This window comes from Pongo pygmaeus, chromosome 15, assembly GCF_028885625.2.
Source record: "Pongo pygmaeus isolate AG05252 chromosome 15, NHGRI_mPonPyg2-v2.0_pri, whole genome shotgun sequence".
Classification (NCBI taxonomy): Eukaryota; Metazoa; Chordata; class Mammalia; order Primates; family Hominidae; genus Pongo; species Pongo pygmaeus.
Window position 1 is genome coordinate 88,203,094 of NC_072388.2, and position 19,498 is coordinate 88,222,591.

The 19,498-nt window shown below is 40.7% G+C and overlaps 1 protein-coding gene across 13 annotated transcripts in view; it reads right to left on the reverse strand.

The window, feature by feature from the left end:
* Positions 1-204: 204 nt before the first annotated feature.
* FOXN3 (forkhead box N3) overlaps positions 205-19,498 on the reverse strand; it is a 462,140-nt gene continuing 442,846 nt past the window's right edge. For all 13 annotated transcript variants that reach the window (XM_054447786.2, XM_063651974.1, XM_054447790.2 and 10 more), the window contains one exon: positions 205-7,007. In XM_054447786.2, the coding sequence (XP_054303761.1) occupies positions 6,452-7,007 (556 nt within the window). In that variant the 3' untranslated portion in view covers positions 205-6,451. The remainder of the gene's footprint in view (positions 7,008-19,498) is intronic.

Below are 19,498 nucleotides of genomic sequence, written 5' to 3' on the forward strand. Positions count from 1 at the left end.
TCCGAATGCACATTTGTGTTTGCAGAGCAGTGTGTGATGTCCACCCACACACACATGTGTGAGGAGGGGCACAATAATTGCAGCTGAGAACCCGCACCAGACTGCAAAAACTGCACATGCACCTGACCGCAGGTAAGAAACAGACATGATGTTGCGGACCAGCATCTGCACAGGGAGACGCAGCACACATAACACTACGTGGTGTTTTTCTTCAATTGATGCAACTCAGTAATTTTTATTGCAACTGGAAGACAATACATCACAGAAACTTTATGGTAGGTCTGGGGAAAAGTGTTATTTACAATAAATGATGAAATAGTTTGTCTTTGGCAATATGATTACATACGAAGAATGCAAAATGCAGGTATGGATGCCTTCCAAGCAACACCATCAAGTCCCTAGAGTTCGGCTGATCGCGCCTGCCTCCACATTGTTTCTTTAGGTTCACACGAACATAACAGAACATCACGTTCTTTCTCCTTTATGGTTCTCCCTTTCTATTCATGATATTGGCAGTTTCATACAGAAAATACAGAAAAAAAATTGGCTTTTGAAAAATTATTACTCTCGTAAATTAATTTGGCCGTGTAGGTCTATTGGCCAGCCAAGGTCAGACGACCCTAAGCATCAATAGTAAACCTCTTGGTCTTCTGATTGCTTTATCACTTTTTTTTTTCTGTAAAACAAAACTCAGAAATGTTACAGAATCAGAGTATTAAAAAATGTACAAGTGTATACGCTTCCCAGACACACATGGATACATTTTTCCTCCACATTTTCACCATGGCAGTATTAAGTAGTGAGTGTGAATGACACAGCATGAAACTGGTTACTGAATCAGCTATGAGCTCAGATGGCCTCAACATACATACTCAAGAAATGTTGCATGTTTAAATAACTGAGAGTGTGCTAAATCTCAACTAAAAAAAAGAAGGAGAGGGGCTGGGGAACTCAGGCCCCAGTCATGAAAGGATGAATACAATTTCTAGGTTTAATAGGTTCACCATATCGAAGTCTTTGAGAATCCAATATGGAATATCAATTATTTTGCAAAAGGTAGAGGAAGCAGTTCTCAACTTTTGCAAATGAAATACAGTGGAAAAACACTGTTGTATATATTCCAAATAAATAGTCTTAATTTCAACGCTAACAAAACAACGGGAAGGGTACTCGTGAGCATCTCACGGTTAAGTCAGAAATGATCGTTCACACAGGTCTGATTTCAGAAGTACAACAGCAAGATGCAGCACCATAGACACATCGGTTTCGGCTGTTAAAAGATGGATCATTTTAAAAACTGGGTTTTCCTTCCTTAATTTTTGGTCAGTGAAGCTAGCACTTGTTTGCTGAACTGTGGAAGAACTGCAAGGTCACACACATTATTCATGATAAAGCAACCGAGCTGACGAGTCTGTGCTTAATTCAAGAATAACCAGTAGGAGAGAGAGAAAACACAAGGAGTTAACCACCATCGCCGGTGCTCTCTCAAAGGAAGAGGGTTAACAGATGAGTTCACAAAGGTAGGCAGATCTATACAGAACACTGAATGCCATGTGTAAATCCTCATGAAACTCCAGAAACAGGAACACCACACAATGTATATACTTTGATTTACACATTCCGTTACAAAGGAAAAAAAGACACCATTACAACTTTGTAACTGTGTTAACTGCAATATAAACCAAGTCCAGAGTTTGGCAGGTAACTAAAAGAGGGTTATCACTTAGGTTATATAGCAAAAGTGTTGATGTATATTATATATAGTAGTATAAATAATAAAAAAGTATTATTTAAATTAGATCACAGTGCTGCATTATGTGCATAACAGTGTTTGATATAGTATTGGTGGGCTGGGACCTACGACACTAAGGACTCAACTGTCAACACTGGGAAGTCACAATCAAGAGGAAACACAGAGTTCCAATGTTTTCTTTTGGTGGCAAAAAAAATCCTGAAGATGAAAGAAAAATACTTCTCTACAGAAACATAAAAATCAATTGCAACATCTGGGCAGCTGTGATCCACCAGAAAGAAACGAGTCCCAACCTGAATTAAAGGGAAAGAGAAATCACATGGAATTTAATCCAATCTCATCCAGAAAAGCTTCCCATTTAGGTCACTTGTACGTAACTCCAATTCCTTCTCCAAGAGCCCTTCCAGGAGAGGCACAAGGCACCCCCCACAGAGTGGAATGAGTGGAACTTGCGTCAGTGGCCCTTGGCCTGGGCAGTCCTGGTGTGGTGCAGGACTCTGAGCTGGGCACAGAAGGCCTCCACCTGGTTCTCACTCTACAGAGCCCACTGCCTGATGCTGTCCCTCAGGCAGGAGCCTCCTTCAACACAACGGCCCCTCCCAGAAGGCTCCGTGGTAGTAACTGCTGTGGCCAGCAAGCACTAGACACATTGAATGCCTCTGCAAAACAAAAGAAAACTCTGTTCTTGGGAAAGGCCTCTGGCACATTCCTTCTTAAAAACTCCCAAGATTGAGACCTGCCACAATCGTTTTGGCCATGGTTTTCTCCAACCACCAGTGAAATATGGGTTTGGTTCATTTTAGTTTCAGATAGATGGCTTCACCAAAGAACTCTTGAAAGAATACTGATTAGAAAGGGGCAGGGAAGTAGGAGCTTATGGTATATTATAAGGCTGGGAAAAATCTATGATGCAAACCCTTTCCACATAGTACTAGATAAAGATAAAAGACAATTATAATAGGATAAAAATAACTGTTTATGTGTATATCATTTAAGAAAAAAAGAGTGACCGTCTCTTTCTCTTAAATGTGTCCGAGGGCCAATAGCAAGTAATCATAGACGTCGTGGTGTTGATGTGTTCACGGTTGGTTTCCAAAGCATCTTTAAATATTGCTATAGTTCCCCATTTCCCCCTCCCCCCTGCCCCGTGTGAGTATGTGAGATACTGGAATGACACATGAACCGCCACTTCTCCCAGCAGGAGAAATGAAAGCAAAAACGCCACACCTCTTAATGGTGTTCAGGCGATCTGTCAGACTAATGGATACATATGCTAGTTTGGAAGCTAAAAGAACACCTGACGTTTGGGAAGGAATTCCAAGACTAAAGTGAATGACACTTAAGCAAAATATTCTTTCACAAATAGGCTTGTGCTTAAATTCTCTACTGCTCTTGGAGGAGGGGATAAGAGAGGGTGCCTCCTGCCCCTTGGCTTGTTAAGCACGCGGACAACCTCATTCTCCAATGAATTCACTACAAACAGCCACATACACATTGATACTTTTTGTTTTTGTTCTCAACAATCAAAATACAAAGTTAAACACAATTGAGCCATTGTTTTGGTTATGCATAATGTGTATGCCTCCAAAAACAGAAGAAAAATAGGAAGAAGTACCCTCACTAAAGGTTCCCCGACAAGTCTTCCGGCAGATCCAACGAAGGGAGACTCAGGAAAATCACACTTAGAAAGCTGCCCGATGAGGTATTTATGCAAAAAGAGTGGTTCTGGAGTTAAGAACACACTTTTATATTTCTCTATTTCTCAAAGAGATCAGAAAAGTAAATCACACACATTGCATTTTATTATTTTCTAAAAGAGGCCTCTGCCCCTTTAGAAAAATGAAATGAGGGGAGACAGCCCATGGTGGGGGTTTTAATTGGAAGAAGTCCTCGGCCAGAAACAGTCCTGAATGTTGAACCTCTGCCTTTCAGGAGAGAGGTCTGAATTTTATCATCTGTGGGGTGGGATGAAGGTGGGGGACTGAGCTGGAGGTCTTTAGGCTTGGTCAGGTGACAACACAAATCAAAATCAAGGTGTCGCTCAGGCTCCATAGCTGTGGATGGCTTTTAGGGTGTCAGATGTCTGGGGAGACGGAGGGAACAGAGCAGTGCAAAGATACTTTATTCCCATCTACACCCTGAACAGATATGCTGGAAGTATTCAGCTTCAGGTCATGAATTCGACCTGCTGTAGAGGTGTAGGTTTTTTCAGGTTCTCTCACCAGCAACCCACCGGAAGGTAAGTGTGGGGAATCCATCAGTTAGTTCCCACTGTCCGGGCTGATGGAGCTCTGACATTACCTGGTCCTGGCAGATGGGCTTGGCTTTGGCCCACAGCAGTCCCTTTTTTAAAAGTTAAGGTTATCTCTGTTCCCTCCCTCTCCTCATGCATCATATCCTGAGCCACAGTACTGGGTGTTTGTGTTTTAAAGTTTCCTTCCACTTGGATGGAAGATCATATTCTTTTAGAGATTTCTCTTTGGACCCCCCCCTCCCACCACCAAAGAAAATTTCTTAGGCAAAGGTAACAACAGGAGTTTCTGGGCTGCATGACACTGTCTGATTTCTAAATTCAGCTCTCACAATCTAGGTGGTCTTAATTCCAGGTTGGTCAGTGTGCTGAAGGTAGCGATGGCCGGCCCCTGCTTCCTACCGCGATGTGGCATTGTGGCGATAGAATGTCTGGGGCTGGCCTTTCCTACCTCGGCATCGCTTCCTCCTTCACATGAACCCCATCTCGTCCCCTCACCCAATAAGGCCCATTAGCACGTTTCCCCTTCTTCTGGCTAATTTGCATAATTATTCACTGCCTTTTTCCTAGAACCAAATCATGGTAATGATTTTCTCAAGTAAGCGTCCCATAATTCTCTTGATTCTATCATACACACTCACTACTAAGATTGCCCTCAAATTATTGCGTCATGTTAAACATGTACAGACAGAGAGAAAGGACACACTTTTCAACAGAGAATCAGAGGGGGTCGGGGCTGAAGTGCACACAAGGCAGTACAGAGTTCAACCATCCAAGCCCTACCAGAGCATGAAGATATTTTTATATTGCAGAGTAAGTTCCCCAACAGTCAGAATTTGTCCCTGAAGAAGGTTAAACCTTAAACACCTGCTTCAAAAAACCAAAACAAAATAACCCAGAAAAAAAACAAAAACAAAAACAAAAAACAAAAACAAAAACAAAAAGGAAAAAAAGAAAGCAAAGTAAAAGAAAGAAAAAAGAAGAAAACCAAAAGAACCTCTAAGCCTAAGGGCTTAAAAATTAGAGGCATAGCCTTTTCTCTATTTTCTATATTTATATGAAAATAATTCATGCTTCATGCTAAATACATTATTTACCTTACAAGAACTTTTTTACTTTTGAATAAAAAAAGTTTGTTTTTGTGATTTTTTTCTTTTTCTTTTTTTTCTTCAAAGGAATCCATGCATTGTGGATCAGAAATTTCTGCTGGCTATACTGGCTGAATGTGGAAATCACTGATTTTTGCAAAGATAAATCCTGACATTAATTGCAAACTCCGTTTTGAGGGCAGTATAGGAGTTATTTTTTTTTTGCCATGTTTTACTTTTTTTTTTTTTTTTTTGTCCATCAGTGTACCTTTAATCTTAAAAATACACCACAATACTAATGGCAGGTTCTGTAGCTTTCTAGTTTTTTTTTTTTTCACTTGGATCAAATAGTTTTGATAGACAGAAAAAGATCTGTACCATTATTTCCTTTCCTTAACAGCTATTGTAATTTCCTGGACTTGGTTGCTTTTCACTTGGGCAGTTAAGAAGACACAGCTTGTTTTCCGCATCAGTTTTCTCTCTCTCTCCGTGTGTGTGTGTGTGTGTGTGTGTGTGTGTGGTGTGTTGTGGTGTGTGTGTGTATGTGTGTGTGCACAGGGCCAACCTTCAGGCTTATGGCTTTTGGAACATTTTCTTAATTTAATAGAGAACAGAATTCAATGATGACCAACATCACTAAAAATTTACCCCATTTCTTCTTCATGAGTCACTGACACCCGATGTGCATGAACAGTCCAACGTCCACCTCGTAAGACGTCATCGGGCTTCAGAGTTCAGAAGCATGGAGGACTGGTGGCCGGCCCTCCGTGCTCGCCGTGTGACAATTCCAGTGGCTTTCCTGGCACCATCAGATGCCTGGTGCCACAAGCTTGGGTCTGCTCCTAGGGGGACGAGGGGTTCCTCCTTCTCCTCAATTGCTTTATGTGCCTTCACTCAGTGAACCCAATGGGATGGACAACCTGACTTTTTAAACCTAAGGGTTGAGCCTGAACGATGATTACTTTGCCCACGTGCCTTCTAGGTGCCGAATGTGTGTTCCTGTGGTATTGACGTTGACATCCCTGTGGATTCAGCCACAGGTTTCTGACAAGCTGGAGGAAGCAATGGTAATTTTGGCTTTTTCGATTTTGTCTTCAGATAATGAAAAGCTTTTGTAAAACAGCTGAGTGTCAATGAGTTCTATGGCTTCAATCTCCTTTAAAAATAAAATTCTTAAGGGTCCAAAACAAAGAAGAGGGGGCAAATTAAAACAAAATAAAAGGAAAAGAAAAGAAAGAAAACCAAACCAAAAACAAGAAAAAAGAAAAAAAATTGCTGATATTGCCACAAATCATTAGAAATCTCCTGACATGCTGAAACCAAATGGCCGTAAGTTCAAAACAAATCAGTGACTTGTTTTTAATTTTTTGTGGTTTCCTTTTGCTCTTTCTGCCCCTTTGCCGTCCGATTGGTGATGTTATTCAAACAGGACCGGATCCCTGCTAAGTGCAGGAGGGACCCCGCCGCTTCTTTCATCTCCTCATCATCGCTCTCGGGGGGCTTTTCAGTGCGTCTCTTTTTGAGGGGCAGTGTGTCGCTGGGGACCTTCCTGGCCTTGGCGAAGTGCTGGCGCTTCTTGTGCTGGGATGCGTACCCGCTGTCCCCCAGAGAATCCTTGGGCTCCTTCTGGCTGTGCTTCCTGTCATCCTCTTCCGTGTCGCTGGGGCTCTCGTGGCTCCGGAAGCTCCCCTCGCTGCCCTCGCTGCCCTCCTGGCTCCCCTTGGTGGCAAACTCATAGTGGTCGTCGGCCGAGGAGGAGGAAGAGGAGATGGAGTCGCTGGTGGGCGAGGTGCTCCGGGCGTTGGAGGACTTGGCACTGCTGTAGTTGTGATCCTCCTTGGGGTCTCCGCTGACCACTGGTGAGCCACACGACGGCTCACTCTCAGTCCGCATCCGGCAGCTGGTGATGCCATTCCTGCAGAGCGAGGACAGTGGGGAGGGACGGGAGACAAAGAGGGGACACAGTTAGACGTCCTCAGATGGCGGCGCCCGGCAGCCCGCCTGCATTCAAACATCAGCCCCTTTGTGTTCAATGGGGCCACTCGCAAACTGTGGGGGCAACAGGTGGATCTGCTTTGAAGGCAGGGCCCTAAATTCTGACACTTCAGTCTCCCTTGCTTATCTCCTATAATGGCAGTTTCACTCCATTTGTGTGGCTGAAACGTCAAAACAACACTCTTCTGAAGTGACAGCGGTGGAGGCTCCATCTCTTACATGAAACCATAAAAATCAAGCTGTGCTTGGTTCGTGTCCCCGCCAACACCACGGAGTCAGACACCGCCAGACGACGTTGGCTGGGTACTTCAGAGAAAAAAGCCTGCTCTCGTCTGAAGCGGCTACATTAGGAGGCTTTCGTCAGAAGACTAAACCAGTGTTCAGCAAAGATACCTGCCATGTGGTGACAGCTACTCACTCATGCATTCCCTCCCTCGTTCATGCAATCTACAAATACTCACTGAGCGCCTAATAGAAATGCATGACCTTAGGGAGGGTTCTGGGGGACGGACATGGGGTTGGATCAGATATAGACACTGCCAGAGAGATGCTGCAGCCTAACAGAAAGGCAAGTCAGGGTCACATCACAGACCAGAGGGCAATAAGCTACGATTTCCCGAACTCAACACCTGCCCAGGCGCTCTGCTAAGTCTGCGCAGAGGACCGTGTTTAACTCCGTAAAGTGGATATTAGCATCCTTATTTTACAGTGGCTCGAAGTGAAGCCTGGAGAAGTTCAGTGATGTACTGAAAGTCACACAACTAATCACTTGCAGAGCAGGGACTGGAATCAAAGTCTGACTCTCAGACTTGAGGTCTTAGCTACATCACCAGACCGACCCTCCTTTGTGATTTCCCTATAACAAGGTCCCTGCTACCCATGCCTATCAGGCCTCTGTAGCACTCATCACACCTCTGATTATTTCTTTGTATCTTTACATCTGAGCGATGTACTTAACATACCTTGTGCTTCCTTATCGGGAAAGTGGGAATAGTAACTACACCTGCTCCCCGTGGGTGTGGGGCTGAGGACACGGATTAATGCCTGCAGGTGCCTGGACCACGGCTTGGCCTGAGAGCAATGGCTGTGAAGCTTATTCCTGGTTAGGCCCCACACTCCTTAGGTCTGGGAGGCAGCTGCCTGTCTCTTAGTGCCTGGCACCCAGCCTTTAGAAGGATGAATACTTGCAGGAGAGAAGGGTCACTTATAGCTGAAGGGGACGAAGGGTGGACGCCAGGGAATGTTTTGTGGAAGACAAGGCATCTGACCTTGGACACAAGGGCTGAAGAATTTGGCAGGGAGGGGAACTGTTCTATTGCACCACGCTGGCCCGGTTTCCTGTAAGCTCATCTACCTTGTGATCCATTTCTAAGAGTTCTGGGGAACATGACCATACTTTTCCTGCCTAGATGACCCCAACTGTAAGTACTCTTACATTCCCTCCATAGAGGGCACTCCCCACCATCATTATGAACTGTGTGGTCATGTGTCCCATTAGAGAGCTAGCTCCACGAGACAGGGTGTGGTTACTGCTAGGCCCCCAGTGGCTATCGCTGTGTCAGCACGGTGGACACAACAGATAAAGTGAGGAAGTGCAGCACAGGTGGAATCATGTGGCTGAGAGTAAGAAGCTCGGGAAATGACTGTGGGTCTCCACCACCATGACTCACTGAGCACACGCTGAGGACACGGCACTGGTAGAAGGGCGGTGGGGTCAGGACCCCCAGTGAGATAACAGTAGTGACAATCTCTACCCTGGATTTTCTCCTGTCGCCCTCATGGGCCTTGAGGCTCAGGGAGACGTCAGTTGCATCCCACATAGAAAGTGAAAGGGGAAGGGAAAGAGTCCCTAATGAAAAGGGTGCAATAGGGAGTGAGGCGAAGGAGTTGCTCTCCTGGGGCCCCAGGGCCAGTGGTATTCTGCTAAATTTAGGCTGGGGGAGAGACTCCGTACTGTCGTGTCCACCAGCAAAATGTATGAGGGTCATTATCAAAACTAAGCCTTTGCTAGATGTCCAAGAACCTCATTATGAACCCCAACACTTACAATGTGTGTATTTGTACATTGAAGTGCCAGTGAGACCCAGAAGGGTCCCAGCTTGTGTCCTGTGCTCCATGATCCCAGATACACACCACCTCCCCCAAATCCTTACAGACAGAGCCTGGCTTGCAAGCCACACACACCTGTGCTCATATCCCAGTGTTGCTTATTGGTGACTTTGAGCAGGCTGTTTTACTTCTTGAAGCCTCAGCTTCCTCATCTACCTTGTGGGGCTGCGTGAGGATTAAATGAACCGTCCTGAGCACAGAGCAAGGCTGTTTGTGGTGCCTGATCATGTTTACTTGCGGTCCGATTCCTGCGACTTCCTGCTGCTGTGACTTGTTCACTCTGAGAAGTCTTGTTTTCTCTTTCTATTCTGGATCGGGAGGCGTACGGGAACCCAGCACCAAGTCAGAGGAAACAGGCCCTTCAAGAGGTGTTCCTCCAGGGCTTGCCTGTGAACACAGCCCCTGAGCTTTGGGGTCTGGCCTCCTCCATATCTGTTTTCTGCAGACTTCCTATTTCTTGGCTGTGTCTTGGGTGCATAAAGATGGCTGGGATAAGATTACTTTGAGGTGTTACCAAATGTGAAACTTGGTAAATGTAATTAATCGTACAGCTAGCTATTAATAGTTATTAAAGCGAACGAAAATGAAAGTCTTGTTGTATGGTCCTCTTAATTTTTGCCATTTGAGGGAACTACTGTAAAATACAAAAATAATTCACCCACTGAACTAACATCAAACAGTTTCATAGTAAATCTAAGTATACTTGAAAGAGTAAAGTGGGCTATATTTAGCTTTTAATAAATGGATTCAGTTCTGAATGCTTCTTTTAAAAAATAACTTGGGGCTTACAACTCACGTCACTACCACAGTTAAGCAGAACATGATCCCTCTCTGAACACAGATGGGGAGAATCACGAGTGAGAGAATGAGAAATAAAGCAAGTGCTCCACGGTGCTGATTCCTGGTGAATCTAGGTGAAGGGTCTGTGCTATTCATTGTGCTTTTCTTTCCCTTTTTTCCTAAGTTTGAACATTTTTTAAATCAAAGTTTTAGGGAGGGGAGAAATACACTAGAACCAAAGCAATGATGTTAAATGTGAGCTCCACACTATCGTAAGAGGAATGGTTTTGAGCCTGAGAATGTCTCTCTCTTTCTTAAACAGGGAGATTAGCAGCGTTAAAGAGGGGGATCCAAATGGAAACTTTCTTCTTAAAGAGATCCCATGGATTAAAGGGAGAATAGAAAAGAGAATGATTCCACAGCCCCTGATTTGATGCTGTGTGGGGCAGAGTTTCTGGTACCACCTAGAATCACACTGCATGCCAACAGAGAGTCCATGACCCAAGTCCCTATTGGAACACTGGCCTACTTAACCCATTTCACAGAAAAACAGAAGCTCAGAGAGCCCCATGGTTGTTGAGTGGGGTGGCCCAGACAGTCTCAAAGATGGTTCAAGCAGGAATTCAAAATATCTCCCTGTCACTCCCAAAGAAGGAAGTTTACTGTGATGAAGACAGAAAACCAATACATCCACTGACAATATTTCTGAATGAAAACAGGTACACAGACATAACTTCAGGGAATGAGAATTAAAATATAAATGTCTCTCTTTCTCATTTGATGAAATTAACCTTCCCTGAGATTTTAGCTTGGGATTATGTAATCCATAAATTACACACAAAACTCAGCAGAAAGTGACAAGCTCCTTCAATTCTTAATAACTTGGTGCAATGTTATTCACGATGGCGCAAGCCAGCTGCACTGACTTGGTGTCAAATGTTTCCCGCCGCAGGGATTGCCATTACAGGACAACAAATGCTTAAAAGAAACCAGCCATTCTGAACATGTTGGAAGGTGAATTTCTAACCACTTTCTTAAAAATCATTCATTAAAATGAACATGTGATACATCCGAAATGCCTGCAATTTTTCAGTTTTAGCTGAATGTATATGTAACGATATTGCAATTAGCATAAATTAGCATAAATCAGAGCCACCTGATTTTACTGGGCCTCTAAAAGTTTAAAGCACGTGGCTCAATAAAACCACGTGCTATTCATCTCAGATAAAACCTGGTACTCATTCTCTTGTCAAATAGTTGGAAAATATCAAACATAAAAAGAGAAATCACATTAGTTCAAACCCAGAATGAGCAGGCTTTCAACTAACAGGTCAAGGTGTAGGTTTACGACGTGGCCATTTGCCATTTTTTGTTTGTTTGTTCGTTTAACCAATTAATTAGGGGTTCCACTACAGTATAATGAGCATGTGTCGTCTCTGCCTCTTACCTGGTACACTAGGAGTCTCTCTGAAACTAATGGCTCTAACTCTAAAGGATATCATGTAGGGTAGTTGTCCTCCCCAGGGATTTACTTGAGGACTCTGATCTTTTGCCAAATGTGAAAAGTAGATGGGATTAATGGGATTGTAGAAGCAGGGGACTGGAGCAAGTTCAAAGCTTGTTTTGAAAATCAACTGCAAGTAGACATGGAAGAGAAGAGATGACCAAAGACTTCCACCTCCAGCCAAGTGGTAGAAAGACATTTGGGAGGTTCTCTTCTGACTATAATACAAAAGATCCTAGACCAAGTATACTAACTTGTTTTAAAGGCATTGCTGAGTTCACTAGAAAATAAGGGATATTCAGAGACCCACAGAGACATACACACAAATAAAACATTTTAAAATAACCTGTAATGTGAGCAATCAGGCAACTAGGCAACTAAGAAAGCCAAAGTTTCTCTATAGTGAACGTCTGCCCTCGCAGCAGAACAAGAACCCAAACTCACTCAGTGGGAGGCAGGAAGGGAGCAGCAGGAAGGTTGATTCTGGCTGCTTCCTGCTTACTGTGCACCCTCTAAGGGCGTTAAAGTGGCTTCAGGTATACTGGTCCCCCAGGCTCCCAACCGAAGTTTTAAAAGCAAATCCTCTCTGAAAGAACATACTTTAAACTCAAGCCACAAGGAATTTCCACGGATAAGATTTCAAGAACATGGGTTCATAATAAAATAAATAAATAAATAAAAACATTAAACACAACGGGAATAAACCACCATAAGCAAAGAGACAAGAGAATAAAGAAATGATAGAATCTGAACAGCAAAGACTATAAATGTTGAAATAATTCGTTACAGAATGTAAAGTTAGTATGTTTCAATAAATAAAGGAGGGAATTGAAAAATACTAGAAAGGAAGATCAGGCTATATTGGAAAGCACTAAACAGAACTTCTAGAGATAAAACATATAATCCTTGAAATTAAAAACATCAATGCAAAGTGTGGTGGCTCACACCTGTAATCTCAGCTACTCAAGAGGCTGAGGAGGAAGTGCTTGAGCCCGGGAGATCAAGACTAGCCTGGGCAACATAGCAAGACCCTGCCTCAAAAATAAATAAATTAATCTACACTGAAGGTGCTCCTAAAAAACTCAACGTAGTGGAAGAGAAAAATTAGTGAATTGTTAGATGGACCTGAAGACATTTCACAAAATGCAGCAGAAAGAGACAGAGATAGAGAATATGGAAGAAAGGTTGGATGAGACGGAACACAGAAAGAACCAATGGAAACCTAATTGGAGTTCCAGTAAAAAGAAAAAGTGGAGAAGATTCAATACTTGAATAGAGAATGGCTAGAATTTTCTAGTTTTGATGACGGTACCAATCTTCAGATTCAGAAAGCCAACACATCCCATGCGGGATAAAGAAAATAAAGTCCATATGTAGACACATAACAGTCAAACTTTAGAGCAGACACAGAAGAGACAAAAAGATTTTTAAAGTAGTAGAAAGAAAACGTATCGTCTAAAGTACTAATTAAGATAAAACAAGTGAAGCAGAAGAAAGTGGAACAATATTCTCAAGAGAGAAAATAACTGTCGATCTAGAATTTTATATTCAGTAACACTATCTTCTAAGGGTAAGGGCAAAATATAACTTTTCAGGCAAAAATTCAGGGCTTTAACTACAAATAAACCGTCACTGTAGGAATTTCTTAAGAATATATTACAGGAAAGAGAAAAATGATCCAAAATGGAAGATCTGAGATGTAAGAAGAAATGATTAGTACAGAAAATGTAGGCTGGGTGCTGTAGCTCATGCTTGTAATCCCAGCACTTTGGGAGGCCGAGGGAAGCGAATCTCTTGAGCCCAGGAGTTCCAAGACCAGCCTGGCAACATGGCAAAACCCCGTCTCTACTAAAAATGCAAAAAATTAACTGAACATGGTGGTGCACGCCTGCAGTCCTCACTTCTCGGGAGGCTAAGGTGGTAGGATCATTTGAAACTGGGAGGCTGAGGCTGCAGTGAGCTGTGTTCGTGCCACTGCACTCCAGTCTGGGCAACAGGAGTAAGACCCTGTCTCAAAAAAGAAAAGAAAATGTGGCCAAGTATTGATTGTACAATACAATAATAATAACGACTAAGTGGTTACATACACACACACACAAAACACACACAAAGAAACAAAACCAGAACCAAAGTACTGGAGAAATGTAGCATATCAATTGGGAGGTAGACAGAACTGAATTTAAAGCATTCCCAGAGCCCTGTATTGATCAGAAGGTTAAAGATATTGATTAACTTTAAATATTTAAAAATATTCATGCTAAAAGTTCTAGGATCAACACTAAATGAAGAAAAACAGAATGGATAACTTCCAAACCATTAGAAGGGGGAAAAATGGAATGAGGAGTAGGAGAATCAATTTAAAATAATGCTAGAAACAAAAAAGAATCTGAAAAAATGGGGCAAACACAAACGTAAAACGAGATGATAGAACCAAACCCAAAAATGTCAATAAAAATGGGCTAAAAATCTTCAGCTAAAAGGTACAGATCATTAGCTCAAATTTAAAAAAGAAAAAAGAAGCCATGTGCTGTTTGCAAGAGACAATCCTAAACAACAGGATAAAGAAAAACAGGTTAAAAGTAAGACTGGAACAAGTTGTGCTATGCTGGTATAGCAATATTAAAATGAGATCAGATAGATTTCAAGGCAAAAATCATTACTCCAGATAAACAGTCATTCAACAGTCTAAAGATTCAACCCATCAGGAAGCTAAAACAATTCTAAACATGCATAGTTCCAATAAAATACCTTCAGAATATACATGCCTAAAATTGAAAGAGGTACAAGAAGAAATAGTCAAATCTACATTGGAATGGGAGATTTTAATACATCCCTTTCAGTATGCAACTGATCAAGCTGACACACACACACACACACACACACACAAAAGTTTCATATGGAGAAGATTTGACTTAGTGGACATAAACATAGAACATGTGCTAATAATGGAAAAGACATATTTTCACACATGACATCTTTTTTATTTTTATCTACTTATTTATTTTTTATTTATAATTGATAGAGAAGGGGTTTCACTGTGTTGACCAGACTGGTCTTGAACTTGTGGCCTCAAACAATCTCCCACCTCAGCCTCCCAAAGTGCTGGGATTATAGTTGTGAGCCACCACGCCTGGCTGAAATACTTTTTAAAAACTGATATATACTAGACCACACAGCAAATGTCAACAAATTTCAAAGAAGCAATAATGTACAGATAAATTCTCTGACCACAATGTATTCAAATTAATAGTCAATGTTGAGAGATAACTGAAAACAAAAATTAAAAACAACCATCTTCTCTTTAGTTTGGAAATTCAAAAAACACATTTTAAAAATACCCATGGGTCAAAGAAAAAATCAAAATGGTAATTAGAAAATACTTATACCTTAACAATAATTAAATATACCAAAACCTATAGAATGCAATAAGCAGTAGGGTGAGGAAAATTATAACCTTAAACTTCTATAGAAAAAGAAAAAAGGCTTGAAATAAAAATACACAATCCAGACAAAGAAAAACAGAATAAATCCAAAAAAGAAAGGAAATTATAAATAGCAGAAAACAATGGAATAGAGAATAAATGCAAAGTAGAGCTAATTTTAAAAGCTGATTCTTTGAAAAAAAATCTATGGCGAGATTAAGCAAAAAAGAAATGATACAAATGAAATAAGGAATATAAAAGGGACATAGTTACAAAAGATATTTTGAAAGATGACAAGGTATATTATGAATAACTCTTTGCCAATATATTTGAAAATTGAAGTGACGTGGACAAACCCCTAGAGTTGCCAAAAGAAATTCAAAAGGAAATTTTAAAACACAAGTCATCCTATTATCATTACGTAAATTAAATCAATAGTTAAAAATCATCCCACAAGGAAAACACCAGTGCCAGACTATTTTGCAAGCAAGTTCCAACGAACATTAAGCAATAGATATTTCCAGTCTTAGATAAACTCTTGAATACACCTCAACTCCTTTTCTGAGGCTAATGTAATCTTGACACTAAACTAGATAAAGACAGAACTAGAGAAACATGGGTTATAAACAAAGACACAAAATTCATAAATAAAACATCAGCTTGGCAACTCTAGTAATATGTTAAAAAAATGTATCATAAGCAAATATATTCAGAAATGCAAGTTTTGTTCAAAATGACAAATTTATAGTATAATTCACCACAGTAAAAAAAAGAAAGAAAAATTTTATAGTTATCTTAACAATGCAAACTTTTTTTATGAAACTCAATAACCACTCATGATAAAAATATCATAGCAAAGTATGACTAGAATAATTTTGTTATGATAAAGCATATTTCCTAAAAAACCTTTAACTAATGTCCTATCAATTGTGAATCAGTAACATGGGTCCATTTAGAATATGAAATAACACAAAGATGCCTGTTATCATAACTTCTATTCAGAGGTCCTAGACTGTGCAATAGGACAGGAAAAAGAAAAGATACAATAATTAGGAAAAAAAAACCCACCAGTATTGACAGAAGATACGATTTGTGCACGAAGAATCTATAAACTGTTAGAGTTACTAATGCAGTTTATTTAGCAAGTTTGCTGGAAAAAAATCAACAATGTGAAATAAATTGCATTTCCATATATTAGCAGCAAATAGAAAATACATCATATTAATTTGTAAAATTTGTAACAGCATGAAAAAGAATCTATTCTATGTAGAATAAATCTAACTGAACAGGAATAAGAACTTTAGGGAAAAAAATCATAAAGATATAATGAGAGGCACTGAAGATTTAAATAAATGGAGAACTATACATGCTCATGTACTGAAAGATGCAAAAAGGAGGTTTTGTTGTTAAGAGTCAGGGTCTCACTATGTACAGGCTGGCCTCAAACTCCCGGGCTTAAGGAACCCTCCCGCCTCTGCCCCCTGAGTAGCTGGGACTACAGGTGCATGCCACTGCACCTGGCATTCAATATAGGAGTATTAATCCACAACAAATTGATCTACAGATTCCATACAATTCTAGTCAGGAATCACAATAGGGTGTCTTTTCTTTGTTTTTCTTGTTTGCACACCCCCTTGCAGTTTATCAAGCTGATTATAAAGTTTATATGCAACTGCAAAGAGCCACGAATAGCAAAGACACTTTAAAAAGAACAAGGTGAGAGAACATGTGCTCCCAGACTTAAGAACTTACAAAGATATAATAATTCAGACACTGTGGTATTGCCATGGTACAGGAAAATATGAAATAGGACCAAGAGTCCCCAAAATAAACCCACAAATATGAAGAAACCTGATATATATCACAGCTAGCATTTCATATCAGTGGGAAAAAGAGGGGCTACTTAATAAGTGATGCTGGGATAACTGTTTATTATTTGAAAAATATTTAAATGTATCTTTATCTCACACCATAACTCCAGATGGCTTAGAGACTCAAATAATAAGACTTAAATGTGAAAGCAAAAGACTTTCAATCTCTTAGAAAAATCCTATAGGAGACTATATGACCACAGAGTAGGGAGATAAATTTTTAAGACACCAGATTTCATAAAAAGATTGATAAATGTGATTAATAAGAATGGAAATTGAAAGAGAGTGAAAAGACCATCCACAAACTTAGAAAATCTGCAACATATGTAGTCAATACAAGATTGATATGTAGACTATATCAAGAACTCCTATGAAGAGAAGAAAAAAGGGAACCCAGTAGAAAAATGAGCAAAATGCTAAACAGGAAATCCATAAAATAATATATTCAAAGAGCCCCTTAAGTATATGAAAAACTGCAACATCTTTAGTAACAAGAGAAATACAAATTAAAGTACAATGAGATACCATTACATACCTACTAGATTGGTTGAAATGACAAAGCATGACAATTCTAAATGTGTGTGAAGATGTGGAGGACTAGGGACTATCACACTCTGCTGGTGGCAGTGTAATTGGAAACAAGCACTTTACAAAACAATGTGGCATTACCTTATAAAGCTGAGCATGTACATACCCTATAAATCAACAATTTCACTCCTAGACATCTTAAATGAATCTGAGACATGTATAAGAATTTCCACAGAAGCACTGCTTGTAATATCAAAGAACTATTAATGATCCAAATGTCTTTTTTAAAAAAATGATAGTATAGTCACATAATGGGATATTATATAGCAGTGAAAATGACTCAATTACAGCTATATATCACAAAACAAAGAAACCTAATATGAGTTTTTAAAAGTTAAAAAAGACACAGTATCATTCTAGTTATGTAAAAAACTCAGGGCTGGGCACTGTGGCTCACACCTGTAATCCTAGCACTTTGGGAGGCTGAGGTGTGTGGACTGTTTGAGCCCAGGAGTTCGAGACCAGCCTGGGCAACATGGCAAGATGCCATCTTTACAAAAAATAGAAAAATTAGCCAGGAGCGGCGGTGAGTGCCTGTAGTCCCAAACACTTGCGAGGCTGAGAGGTGGGAGGATCACTTGAGTCCGGGAGGATGAGGCTGCAGTGAGCCGTGATTGTGCCACTGCACTCTGGTGTGGGTGACAAAGTGAGACCCTGTCTCAAATAAATAAAGAAATAAAGAAATAAAGCAATAAAAATGAAAAGACAGTAGCCTCCCCAAACTGTAAAGATGAACACTACGAAGAATGATAGGAAATACTAAGGAGCATGCAGAGAATCATTTAATACAAGTTGCATAAAATACTTCTCACCAGGTATCAAATTCTACCTAGGAGAGAGATGTCATTTAGGTCATTAAACTGATTTAACCTGTTAGTTTACAGCTCTTCCGTACCTTTTTCACAAAATCCAGTCTAATTCTACCTGTGCCTCAGCTGTAAAATCAAGGTGAGGTTTAAGATCCCTTCCATCAGCCCTAGAATTCTGCAATCTGGCAGATACACGGCTAAAACGGTAAAGGATGTCCAGGGGCCAGGTGGTTAGCCCTTCCTGGAAGCATCCAGGATCAGCTCTGAGAGTTCTAACTCAGTGGTAATATCCAGGGGGACCACAATTTTCTCCCGAGCTGCAAACTGCTCCCCTAAACCACTGAGATAAACATGATATCCTTTTTGCAAGAGATCACACAATACAAATAGGAGTGATCCTACAACTCTCCTCCATGAATTGTTTTGCATTTAAAACAGTCCAGAATCATTGGGAGTTTGGAGGATTTCTAGGTACAACATGAAAAAGAGCCACCAGGACTTTCAAAGGCATTAACGAATGTCATTGATATGAAATATGAGGAGCAGCTCTAGAATGTTGATCAAATTTCACAGTTTGCTGGTCGTTGTTTAAATTTCTGGACCAGAGGGCCCAAAGCAAAAACTATGCTTGCTGAAACGGGCCCAGGAGGGAATTCAGTGCATGCTTTGTGTGACTGGGATTCTTTTCCCCCTTTCCCTTAAACCTAGCTCTTTAGTATTTTCTCGTCTCCTCCCACTAAAAAGCAAAATCTAATACTGAGTTTTGTAATTGCCTTCAAAGACCATGATTTCAAAGACAAAGGCCAACAGGTGTTTGGTCTTTAAATACAGAACAAAATACAACACTAGAAAAGATCAGCAGCCAAGTTACATAATTGGAATACAACCCTATCTTAATACTAAAGGTTGCCACCTTCCTACACTCCTGATACAAATATCTTCTCAAGGGAGGAGGTAAGACAGCTGACCCGGAGCAGAACTTAGGCTGAAAGATGGGTTTTCCTGATGATTCTATTTTGACATGACCTTAAGAATTACTGTTTTCTACTACAGTCAGACCATTAATGCCTGACTTGCTTCACGTTCCATGGGAAGTGCAGTTTTTCACTTGAGGTTGTTGGAGATCCAAATAAAATTAAGCAGCCTTAGATGGTGATTGGATGAAACTCTCGTGTAATTTGGTAACAAGTAGGGTGGTCTAGATTTGTAGTCCAGATTATGGCCAGCACTCTTCAAAGCCAATGGCTTGGCCAACAAATGTACTCTGTGCTGAAAGGTGGCATGAATTTAATCTAAGCCTTCTCCTAAGGTTTTGGGGTACCTGAGGT